This window comes from Amblyomma maculatum, chromosome 3 (assembly GCF_055883805.1).
Source record: "Amblyomma maculatum isolate TAMU_Amacu chromosome 3, ASM5588380v1, whole genome shotgun sequence".
Lineage (NCBI taxonomy): Eukaryota > Metazoa > Arthropoda > Arachnida > Ixodida > Ixodidae > Amblyomma > Amblyomma maculatum.
In genome coordinates, this window is record NC_139346.1 from 111,386,391 (window position 1) to 111,399,340 (window position 12,950).

At 44.7% G+C, this 12,950-nt stretch overlaps 1 protein-coding gene across 1 annotated transcript in view; it reads left to right on the forward strand.

Moving 5' to 3' along the window:
- Positions 1–7,774: 7,774 nt before the first annotated feature.
- Positions 7,775–12,950, forward strand: part of DZIP1 (DAZ interacting zinc finger protein 1) — a 56,787-nt gene continuing 51,611 nt past the window's right edge. The window contains exons 1-2 of the mRNA XM_084596835.1: positions 7,775–7,889; positions 9,487–9,584. Coding sequence (XP_084452961.1) covers positions 7,775–7,889; positions 9,487–9,584 — 213 coding nt within the window. The remainder of the gene's footprint in view (positions 7,890–9,486; positions 9,585–12,950) is intronic.

Consider the following 12,950-nt stretch of genomic DNA (forward strand, 5'->3'; position numbering starts at 1 on the left):
ATGCTGTGGAAGTGAGCAATCGATTTCAAGAATTAGATCTAGAAGACAGAGAGCCCGAAGAGATGTGGACTGATGTTCGTGACATAATACAAGAAGTTGCTACTAAGGTAGCTCCAAAGCAAAAGAAATGCAAGAAAGCAAACTGGTTATCTGAAGAGGCTTTGCAAATAGCTGAGGAAAGGAGGATGACAAAAGATATGGGGGAAAGAGAAAGATACAAGGTTCTCAATGCGGATTTTCAGAAAATAGCAAGGAGAGATAAGAATGCCTTCCTGAACATACAGTGCCAAGCAGTTGAGGACAACAGCCAATTAAGCAACACAAGAGCTCTGTATAAGACAACCAAAGATATCAAAGGAAGCTTCTGTGCTAAGTTGGGCGTGATAAAGGACAAACGAGGCAAGGACCTCACTGAAGCCTCAGAGATAAAGAAGAGGTGGCAGGAATAAACAGAAGAACTGTACAAGAAGGACCCGAATGAGCAAACCCAACATAAGGCGGTTGTGATTACTGATCTCGAGCCGGGCATCCTGAAGAGTGAAGGTGAATGGGCCTTAGCCAGTCTTGCTAAGAAGAAAGCCAGCGGAAGTGATGGCATTCCAGCTGAGTTGCTTCAAACCCTCAACCATGACGCTGTTAGCATTCTGCATATATTATGTCAGAAGATTTGGACAACCCTGCAGTGGCCACAGGATTGGAGGAGGTCAGTATACATCCCCATTCCAAAGACAGGCAGTGCCAAAGATTGTTCCAACTACCACACGATCGCACTTATTTCGCATGCTAGCAAGGTGATGTTGAAAATCCTCCAAGGTAGGCTGCATCAGTATGTGGATTGGGAGCTTCCGGACGTGCAAGCTGGGTTTCGCAAGGGCAGAGGAACTAGAGACCAAATGGCCAACCTCCGCTGGATCATGGAAAAAGCAAGAGAGTTCCAGAAACCCATCTACTTCTGCTTTATTGATTATGCGAAAGCGTTTCACTGCGTAGATCACAGCAGATTGTGGCAAGCTCTCCAAGAGATGGGAGTTCCAATTCACCTCATCTGTCTCCTCAGAAACCTGTATGAAGGACGAAAGGCCACAGTCAGAACTGGGCATGGTCTTACCGATTGGTTTCCGATTGAGAAAGGAGTGAGGCAAGGCTGCATACTGTCGCCCTGCCTATTTAACCTATATGCAGAGTGCATCATCAGGAAGGCCGGTCTGGACGAGTCTTCATATGGAGTGAAGATTGCTGGAAAACGTATCAACAACCTTATATATGCGGATGATACCACTTTAATGGCAGAAAATGAAGTGGAACTCAAGATACTTTTGATGCGCGTATAAGAAGAGAATGAGAAGTTTGGGCTTAAACTGAACATCAAAAAGACAAAGATCATGGCGTCTTGCCCTATCAAGTCCTGGAGCATCAATGGACAAGAAGTGGAAGCTGTGACAGATTTTCTGTTCTTGGGCTCCAAGATTACCTCGGAAGGAGACTGCAGCCATGAAATTAGGAGACGCCTGCTTCTGGGAAAGAGAGCAATGGTTAGCCTTGACCGCCTAGTAAAGAGCAGAGACATTAGTCTGCCAACCAAGATCCGTATAACTCGTGCTATGGTCTTTCCAGTTGTGATGTATGGATGCGAGAGTTGGACTGTGAAAAAGGCTGACCGCCGAAGAATTGACGCGTGTGAATTGTTGTGCTGGCGAAGACTCTTGAGAGTTCCTTGGACTGCCAGAAGATCAAATCAGTCGATATTGTCGACCATAAACCCTGACTGCTCATTGGAGGGTCAAATTCTAAAGTTAAAACTCAGCTACTTTGGTCATCTGATGAGAAGAGAGGAGTCGCTGGAGAAAGATTTGATGTGTGGAAAGGTTGACGTTCGCCGGAGAAGGGGTAGGCAGCGAACGCGATGGTTAGATGGCATCCTCGAGGCACTGCAGATGAAGTTATGTGATGTTAGGAAGATAGAGAGAGACCGGAAAGCATGGCGTGAAATGGTCCATAGGGTCACGAAGACTCGGACACGACTGAACGACTGAACTGAACTGATGATGCTGGTTGGGATGAGGCACAGTGGGGTTCACTCTTGGAGGATCACAGAGGGTATGCTGCTGAAGCATGGACGCGTACGTTGGCACATTCGGTGGCGGTGGGTGCGCACCAGGCACAGACGGTTCCGGGACGGCTTGCCTAACTTCTTCGCGAACGACCTCCTTGATTGATGGAAGCCTCGACGACGACGTTAAACCCTGTAGCGGACTGTGTCTCAGCTCTTCTCTGACCATAGATCGAATAAGCTCCCTTAAAGCATCATTAGAACCGTTGAAGCCGGAACCATAGACGACCGGTGACATGGCGGACACTTTATGGTTATAGTGTTTAGCCCTGTGTCGAAATGTTTGTTCTATCATGGTGGCCTCCGTTAGAAAATCTGATGCTGTGCCAGGTGGATTGCGCACAAGCCCAGCAAATAGCTCTTGTTTCACCCCGCGAATTAGGTGGCGCACTTTCTTCTCTGACATATCGGATCAGCACGCCAAAGGCGGATCATGTCCTCGTAGTACATTCCAAAACTTTCGTTAGGGGCTTGGACGCGAGATTGCAGCGCCGACTCCGCACGCTCTCTTCGGTCGTTCGCGGTGTAGGTAGCCAACAGCTGGCGACGAAAGAGGTCCCATCATGACAGTGTCGTTTCGTGGTTCACAAAACATGTCCGCGCTGAATCTTCGAGACTAAAGTATACATTATAAAGCTTCCTTTGCTCATCCCAGCCGTTGTAATTGGCGACCTGTTCGAATTCGTCCAGCCAGTCTTCAGCGTCCTAATAAAGGTCGCAATGGAAGGGCGGTGGCGTTCGAGACTGGAGGACAACGAACTGGGGTGAAGACTATCCGTTAGCCGCAGTGTTCGTGTTAGATCTATGCATGTTGGCGACAGGCGTGCAGGAAAGAGGCCCGAACTCTGGCGACTGACCTCGAAGGCGGCGGCTGCAACTGCGATGGACCGGTGTCAAATCCGTGGGGGCTCTTGGTTGCCCTTGACGGGTGGAACTCAGCAAAAATGAAAATCGTACCCCGCACCTCCACCAGAAAATGTAACTAGTACACGGCAGTGATCACTGATCGGAACATTTCCACGCACTACGCTCAGTTTCGTCTTCTTCGTCCTCTTTTCAGAGAGGCACGCAGCAATATGAAATGTTACAAGATGGCGACATCCGCGCTCCTCGTCCACCAACACTGTCAAGAAAAGTGAAGACAACCGACTCACTTTTCCAGTTGTTACCCCAAGGCTATTTACTTTGTTGCCATTTCCAAGTCTTAATGGTTGCTACGGCATGTATGTTTTTTATATCTGACGTGTACAGCGCCCAATCAAGAAGATTCCGAATGCGAATAAGATGTTTCATCAGCGATACTCCCAGAAATCTGCACACTTTTTGGTAGCGTGTCCAAAGATGAATCCTTCAAAGGCTTCGTGTTCCTGAACTGCATGTGGGGCCTTACGTTTTTTTTTTTCACACGAGTGTTTCCTCTCCTTTTTTTTTTCTCGATAATTTTTCTCCGTATGAATTATATTCTCACATACCAGGAGCTTTTGGTTACATAGCCGCATGCATATGTAGTCACGTCCCAGAGCCTTAAGAGGCTTAATACAGATGCGTCTTGTACAATTAAGGGTGCGTCGTATCTACCAACGTTTTGTTAAAAGCCTCGTAACAAGATGAATTCGTCTTATACATTGAAGAATATAGTAATCGGAATTTGCAATAATTTGATGCGTAAAGTACCTCGGAATTTGTCCATATTGAGGAGTATCAAGAAACTGAAGCGTGGCTTTATAGGTTGGTTAGTTAGCTCGTTCGGGTTGAAAACAAACTAGTTTACTTTACAGCAATATTTTTTACGAGTTACAAGCCTCAAAATCACTGAATATGAAGTACAACTGTCGCAGCAGCTTACCATTGGATGTAGGAAAATATGGCGCACGAGGCTGGTTACAACGCGATTTCCATCATGGATTCCGGAACCTACGATATATCGCTGTTCCCCGACGAAATGTGTCCAAAAAGGCCATTCAGTATTGACCTTCAAATTTTCAAATCTATTAAAGAAAAGGCTCAGCCCATTTTAATCGGGAATAAACCTACCTGCTGCTGCTACAAATGGAGAGAATCAATTGTTCATCCAAGAAAAGTTCTAGTAGCGTTGTTCTCAACATTCATTTCATTTTTGGCTTTGTAAAAAAATCAGAGTTAAATTTTTAGTCAACTTTTCGCAGTTAAACTGTGGGAAGTGTGACTCACGTCTGTGTAATGTTTAAATTTCTGGTATGCAGTTTAAGAGACCTTAGTACTTGTGTTGTCAGCAGGGGAGCGGACGTGTAACTATAAAACTTCAACGCATTTATTTCTTCGGATCTCTTGGTCAGAGTGCCGACCAAATCTGGTAGAGTTTCTGAACGTAATGGGTGTATAACTCCACATTGACATAAGCATATCTGCAGGCGTCCCACCAGCGGATTTCTAGATTTTGTTGCAAATTCTTTTTGAAACTAATTTTTCTTATTTTATGGCTTTCTTAAAAATGAGTTCAGATCCAGGACAAAATAACTTAGAAGCAAAAAACTTGCAACTTATCTAAAGTTTAACTTGTTTCCATTAGCGTATTAATTTAGGCTATCTTATAATATTCAACGGATGTCCTATTACTATTTTTAAACACGCAGCATGTTGGTTACCTATGGCAATATCAACTACTTGTTGCGAGTGCTGGAAGGACATTAAAGAGGAATTTTCTATTGGCAGCGGAAGCTTAGTGCATTTCCTTTAACAGTGATTACCGATCTGTATCGCACAATATCCAACCACTGCTGCACGCCTAAAATGCTGCCAGAAAGTTGGATATGGGCAAATATTACTCATAGTGGTGTATATTTTCAGCGCCTTCACAAAGTAGTCAGTGCTTTTATTATTCAATTTTACGCTATCTTTCTCACTGCACTATGAGAAAACATCAATTCATAAGTCTATCAAGGCATCTCTGCTTTAGATTGTTTTTCGATAGCGATAACGCTGATTGATATTTTATAAAAATGGTTGAGATAATTTAAATTAGTATCTCTTTTTCCGTGTTGTTGATGACTTGTGAGGTCAAAGGATTTTGTATAAAGCAATTATTTTTGCGCAATATATACAGCAGCTTGTACAAATTCCACGGTACTTAAAATCTTCAACCAAATCAATTTTAGACCATTGCATTGATGCGCATCAGCAGTTGAGAACCTCTTTCTCTTTCTTTGCCATTCGCTTGCTGTTCTTCCTGAAATTTTGGTTATTAGTTACACTGCTGAGAGCTCTACCACAATGAAGGCTGTAAATCATTTTTTTCCTTTAACGTAGACGAGAAGGTGAACAACAGTAACGCATGATACCGCCTAGCGTTTAAGTTTTGTTCAGAAGTGGTGAAACTGCATGAATCAATGCCGAGTGGCGGCGCTCGAGTGACAGCGTCCTATTCCAAGCGACGCATCACCATGACGACGGCACCCATGGCCCCGATCGCGAGCGTGGCGATTCCATCCGCGTTGCCCGGGCCTCGCCGGCCACGGTAAGTAGGGCGCTTTCTCGGCCATTAAACGGCTCGGCAACGCTGTTGTCTGCACGGCGAGTTCGGGAACATGGCGGTATTGCTTCACCTACATAGTGTGCCTTTTGTTGGGCGGTAATAATGGCGTTGAAAGCGTCCACCTGAATTTTTGTTGTTGCAGCAGGAGGAAGGGGCACATGCGACGCTCTTGAATGTTTTTGTGCGCCACAGAGCCTGCCCGCCCGAGCCGGGAGTTTCGATTCCATGTCTCCTCTCGCCCTCAAGGCGTGGCATTTTCCAGATGCAGGCTGACATATCGCCAGATGAAACAGCGTACAATCGCAAGTATTGGCGATAGAAGTGTTTTGGTTTCAGTACCAGCCATCAAATGGTCTTGGTAATCGTTCGCCTAAATGAGATTTCGTCACAGTTCTCTATACCGACGGAACATCCTCTTTTGGTTCGGGTATTATTTTTCTGACGTCTGGGTTCGGTCGTGATGACTGAGTCTCCATGTTTGTCAGGGCGGGGACTTCGCTATAGCAAAGTGTACTCTATATGTCACAATAACTTCTCTTTTTGGACAAGTGTATAAGGTAAATCCAGAGAGATCAGTAGCATGGGTGCCACTTAGTGGTTCTGAAGCACTATAGTGGATGGTATACCAAATTAATTTTTAAACAGGCATGGTCACAATATGGAGTTTGGGATGAAGTTTGAATACTGAACACCGAAATCATATAAGACAAACAGGTCGATTAAAGCGCACCGAGGCAGGAATTGCAGCACTCGTACGCATTCTTTGCTGTTCGAAAACGTACTATGAAAACTTGATAATTGTTTGATTCTTCATAGCTCAACCGATTTATAAGCCGTGATAGGCAGTCATTTTAGCGGAATCCTTTTGTGTGCTAACAGAGCAATGTTCCTAATTTAGAATGCATGTTGTGCTTTGCCAGTAGAGACCAGGTCCTCAAATATTCTTGAGCTCCGCAGTGCAGTGTCTCTCACAGCCGATGTCGCTTTGGAATATTATGGGTTATACGGCAAACCAAAGCAACGTAACTATTGTCTGAAATGAACTCGCGGTTAGGTAACTGCCTCGTCTCAGGCCACGCTGTGCGGCATACTTGGCGCTGCTTGCTCTTGTGAGCACTAATGGCCTCCTCCTAACCAAGCGCAGACCCCCTATTGCCTGCGATGTCTTAGAGGCGTCACTTACTAACAACCAAATAACTGTTAGAAAAGATCCGAAAACATTCATTCCGATGTTGTATTAAAACCGATTACCTACTTTTTTTTCTACCTGAAAAGAATGGTTTGTAGCAAGAACGCTACCTGGCATTAGGCACTTTGATAAAAAAAAGAAATGAGACATATGTCTCCTGTTTTTCAATCGAAGTGCTCAACGCCAGGTAGCGTTCTTCCTTTTATAGAAATGACAACTTGTAAAAGAAAAATGGAGTACCGTCACTCCTCTGGAGGCGTAGTACATCACAGCAAAGGCATTTAGTTCCTTACTTGTGCCCTTGCAGTGTTAGGCTTATCACAGCTGTCACAGCTCTAAATTATTATAGGGCTTTTACGGTCTTATAACCACTGTCCCTTATCCGCATATTCTAGCGCTTTCGCATTTATTCAAATTACACTAGCAGCGGATACTGTCTCCTGCGGCGTTTACGCTACGCTCCTTCAGTAGGCGAAGGTTGAATGTAGATTAAACACGAACTGAAATTTGTATCTGTACATTATTCATCACATTTACAAACATGCTATATTCGTTGAAACGTGGCACTTATAAGTTAGAGAGGGATGAGACGTACGGCACAATTGGTGCCAGCTTCTTTCGTTTTGAGAAACAAACTGGATTCTTTTAAGAAAGTTTTCTACCAGGAGAATACGCTTTTTTTTTGTATCAAAATGCCACGAGACTAAATCAGATCACTAAAATATTAAACGTGTTTAAGCAAGAAACATCAGGATTGTTTAAGACAGCTACAGGATGAATTATTACTGAGACTGAAAGCAGTACGCAGTCAATTTCATCGTCCCTTTGATGACAATAGTGCGTCGAAAGTCCCGCAAATGCATAAAAGTTGAGATCATCAAATGTGTACGTGCGGAGCACGTAGTACGTGTCTCAGCACATCTCGAACATATGTCCTTGCACTACTTCGACTCAGGACAGCATCATGGAGCAGGGTCCCGAGCCGGTCGCCGACGCTTTGGAATGCGTGCAGCCGGCGGTGTCACTGCACGGCTTCAAGTTCCACGGCCGGTGCCAGAGGATCGACTGGCGCATGATCGGTACGCCCTTTGCACGTGGTCTATAGGCCTTCCCGCTAAGCTTGGGCTTTCATGATTACGTGAAAGACGTGTATTCACGTCGTATCAGTGGCACAGTATAATACTAGCATAATAAATTCGCAGTTGTAGCTCTACAGTAAAGACAACTGCAGTAGGCAATGCTTCAAGTAGCTTTTATTGTTTTCATATTGAAGAAGATGCTGTAGCGGCCGGACTCTAAAGACATACACGAGGGGAACGAAGACTGGCGTTATTGACCTTACGCCTCGCTCACCATTTACCTTGAGAAAACCATCTGCGAACTAGCAATAGCTGAAATTTTATTGGGGTCGGTCTAGTAGATAACTAAAACCAAACAGTCGAGACAACGCGCTTGAGTAACGTGGTAGCGAACGGAGCAGCCATGTTTACACTACGGCCATTTTTACGTGGGGATTACCGTGAAAAGTTCTATCACACCGTAATAATCATTACAGTGTATCCATTTCTTCACACTTTAAAATACAAAGCAACGTATAAAACTTCGTTAAGGTTAACATAAAATAAGAATAGCAATATAGAGATCAACGCACTGAGGCGAACAATGACCGAATATTATTGCAAGGAAAATTTCAGTTGTGAATTATTCGGCGGCTTAAGTAATGTAAAAAGAAGAGAGCTCTAGGGCGTATCAGGTTGTGGATAAAGGAGTACTGTACTTTAGAGACCTGATAATTTGAATGAAACCCGTTAATCAACTAAAAATGCTACTGTATAATATATAATTGAGTCTGTATGCCTGACTTTTGACTCAGCTAAACTCGGTCGAATGATGTTCCATCTGCTTGCAGAAGTTCCATCAGCTTGAACCAAAAGATATGAGGAAAAACAAGGACTTGATTCGAGGCAATCATGCGCGGTACCATAGGTTTTAGCCTCCACTATGGCTAATCAGTTTCCTGTTGTATGAGTTAATAGCGCGCTGGAGCTTGGAACTCCACCGGTATTTCTGGCTGGAACTTGGCTCGTTCAAAAAAACTTCTGATCATATCTCTAGGTTCCATAGCAATGAATAAGAGCGAGCACATCTTACAACATTAAAAAAAGCTTAAATAACAATTGTTTACAAATAAAAGTACTTATAAACACATCGAATGAACGCAGAAGACCAATAATTATATATTTCTTTATATCTGAAGGTACCAAAACACAATGGTAACATATGCAAGGAGGGAGTTGTTCAGAAAGGAAAGTATGATTGACAGGCAATATTATAGAGAAGCTGTCTATTTTTATCTCAGAGCGACCTGTGCTGAGTTCAGACAAGAGCAGCTCACATGTCAATCTGCTAGAGCAGTAACGAAATTTGCTTAATAATTTAGCAGCCTGTTTGGCACAGTTTTAAATTACGGCAGGGTGCTCGGCTATATATTAGTCAAGGAAACGTGCTTCAGTCTGAAATAAAATTGCGTTTGGTGTGACAGCTGTGTACTTATTAAAACTGCAACGCGGAAATGTTATGTACGTGAGGAGAAATGTAGGAACAATCAGTAATCTGCTTTGACATGATGTATCAGCGATGCGAACGCGCAGGCGAATCACTGTCAATACAATGCAGCGGCCGTGGACGTGGACCAGGTGGTTCGTGATGTGGACGTCAACACACTGCAAAAAAATCTCGCCCACCTCGCCTTCTGCGACATCGACCACGAACTGGTACGGCACACCAGCTGAAATCACAAAATGACATTTCTGGTTAGACAACAGCACGAAACACTGAGATGAGAGTCGAAGTCAATGTAACTGCGACTAAGAAATTAATATTCAACGAAACTAACAGGATTGAGTATGCGAGAGCAAACCCAATAAGATTTAATCAAAACCTTAGTGCGCTGATCTAAATTCATGCTACTGGTGCTTTTTCATTCAAAACAGTGAAGTTACCGTCCATGCAATTATATTGAGCGCGCGCGAGAGAGAAAAAAATAGAATAAAGAGCTAGGGAGGTTAACCACGCGATGCCCAGTAGACTACCCTATACGTGAGGAGGGGAAAAAAAGGAGAAGGAAAGAAACAGCGCCAAGGAAAGGGGTCTGTCACATGTCGAGGGATGTATAATGAAAGAAGGTGGAGAGCGTACACTTAAAGTATCAACCCCGAGTTCTAACTTAACAAGTACCTTCACTGTTTGCCTTTGTGATGAAGATGTTGTCATCATCTGTCATCATTATCATCATCATCATAAGCCTGACTATACCCTCTGCAGGGCGAAGGCCTCTCCCATATTTCTCCACTTAAGATGTTGTCAGAGGGCCCACAATCTTAGCTTCAGTAAGAGGGCGAGAGTCAAACAGGCGGAGTGTAGCAGCCAAGAAGGCACGCTCATGCTCAAACTGAGGGTAGTCACAAAGTATGTGCGCATAGTTTCAACGTATCCGCACTGCTCACACGTTCGAGAGTCTGCCATTTCGATGAGAAGGGAATAGAAGCTTGTAAACGTTCTTCCTAGCCAAGGGCGACACAACATTGTAGCATCACTGCGGGGGAGGTCGAATGGTACCTGCAGTTGAAGTAACTGGTCAAAGCAGTGCGAGCGGTTCGTCCAGCCTCCAAGCGTAGATCATGATTATCTAATCACGCCTTTGGCGATGAGCCGAGAGTGATTTTCTGTGTGATATCTTTTCAATGGTATCTCAAGAATTTTGGTTGTGTCATGAGCTGATCGAGCAGCATAGTCAGCGAAGTCGTTGCCAACAATTCCACTGTGGCTGTGAGGCCGCGATGACGGGCAGCATTTTTTTGGTTTATTGTGCTTACACGTGCTGCTCGAACCGCGTTGACAGGGCAGTCGGACCCTGCTCGCCAGAGCAGGAGTTCAGCGTTTTGAATTTTTTTTTCTTCGCTCCTTTCCTGCGGCGCCAGCGGCGCCTAGAGCCCGCTTGGCATGCGGGATTCCATTAGCTTTTCTCACCTCCCATGCGTCTTGAAGAAGCGACAATAGCCAAGCTTCCTCTACCCAGGAGGGCTTGTTTCTCGGAAACACTCTACAGTGGAGCTTTCTAAGCGATGCCCCACGCGTCGCCACTAACGGAGCAGCGCGACTCTTAATGGAGCTGTTCGACACACGGCGTTGCGAAGACGACACAGCTGCGCTCTATTCAGCTCGAAAATAAGGAGCGCGCCCCTGAACACTTTGCAGTAGACCTGCATCCCCACCCCTCTCCCCGCGGCTCTTTCTCGGGAGACGCAGTAGCGGTGCGGCTGGTTCCCCCTGTGGACAGTGGGATAGGGAAATGAGGAGGAGCGCCGGTTGGGAGAGGTTGGAGAAACGTGGAACGTTTATGCTGCGTTTTTATCATAGGCAGTTAAGGACCTATGTCTTATTGGCAACCCACCCATTTTCGGTGTTTCTAATAAATGGGTTTGTTTGGCTGCGTAATTTTGAGGCGGATCATAAAAAGCGACCACCCTCATGTCTTTGTCGTTGCCATGAAAACGAAGTCAGCAGACCCGGTTGAGTAGTTCGTCCTGCCGAGCACAAATGACGACTCCGTGCTCGGCACATAAACTTTCCTCTTTGTACGTTAAACGGTTCTCTGTGTGCTAGGGTGGTGGCAGCTCTGTGTGAGGTCACCAGTCTAGCCACAGTTGCTTGCATATAGTCTACAAATATATCTTCCCTCTGCATTCAACATCCAAACTGCTGCCTTACTTGTCATATTTCTCCGTCATGTCGAATCACTCTTCTGAATCTTCGGAAGGCGACACTGATCCAAAATTGAAAGGCGATCATAGAGACTCACGCTGAATTAACTCATTGGTATTACTTTTCTACTGCACGGCGCGTGTTAATTATTTATTTTCTACTCACAGCAGTCCCAGTAAGTCCAAGCTAACCACCAGTATCATTACAACGAGAACAAATATTTCAAAAAATCATTTCTAGACTGAAAAACTGACCTTGACACAATCAAACACAATCGACCTGCATATGCATTTACACAGAGTGAAATATTATTTCAAAATGGAAAACATAACAATGAAGATTACTGTGCAAAATAAATATTCAGCGCCTGCTCAACATTTACAATACTGAAAATGTCTTAGGGCAGGTCGTCCCACTGAATAGCGGTACAAGAGAAGAGTCCTTAAACAACTTAGACCGTGTGCGGAATGGGAGGAGAGTTGTTAGCTAAGCAAGTAAAGTAATAAGAAAACGACACACAAAGTCGTGCAGTGGCGACCGAGCAGGAGCAACGCCGCAGTTGAACAATGCAGCCGCCACCTTTCGGCTGTCCTCTCTTTACCTCTCCCGGACAACTGATCTCCTCTATCTTCTGTACTACGCCTCGTTTTGTTTCCCCAGAAGACGCGTATTACACCTGCTTCCTCTCTCCTCCAGTTCTTTCAGCCAGCATGTTTTCTTCTCCGTAATCTAAGGTGCTTAAAACACTGATAAAATGTTTCCTGACGTGCCTTCTCTATAGGACTCGCGCGCTAAAAACATGCCGTGAAAGCAGTCTCACATGCCTTTTAATATGTTTCTCTTATCATGTATGAAAGTTTCTATCACGTACTACGGACCACACACACGCCATGCACACGTTTATTGCGACTTAACTTGATTAGGCCTGCGCATGCGTAGCGAAAGCTACCAAACGAATTGTTCCGACTCGAACGTTCTCGTCGCCAATGCACTGGCGGCAAACGGTATGGTGTGATCTGCTATTCAGCGTGCCTTCTTGGCGTCTTCTGAATCTTCTTGGTCTATTTGACAGGCTTCTTCTTTTGTGGCTCGGAGCAACTTGTTATGGTTTAGATGTATGCTCTGTAGTTGCAGGCGACGATTATCTTAAATGGGCTGATGACTAGCCTAGTGTATGTATCTTTCGGTACAAAAACGGGATTTATTACACGACTTTGAAGCCGGCGCAACATTGACGGAAGCAACTTCTATCCGAATTACGCGCAATTCTTCCGTCCACCTCAACTTTGTAGAAAAGACGGTAAGTTTAGTGTGCTATTTTTCAAGCCCGTCACAGGTCCATACGGCGACAAGTCCCGAACAGCTCATTATTTGCT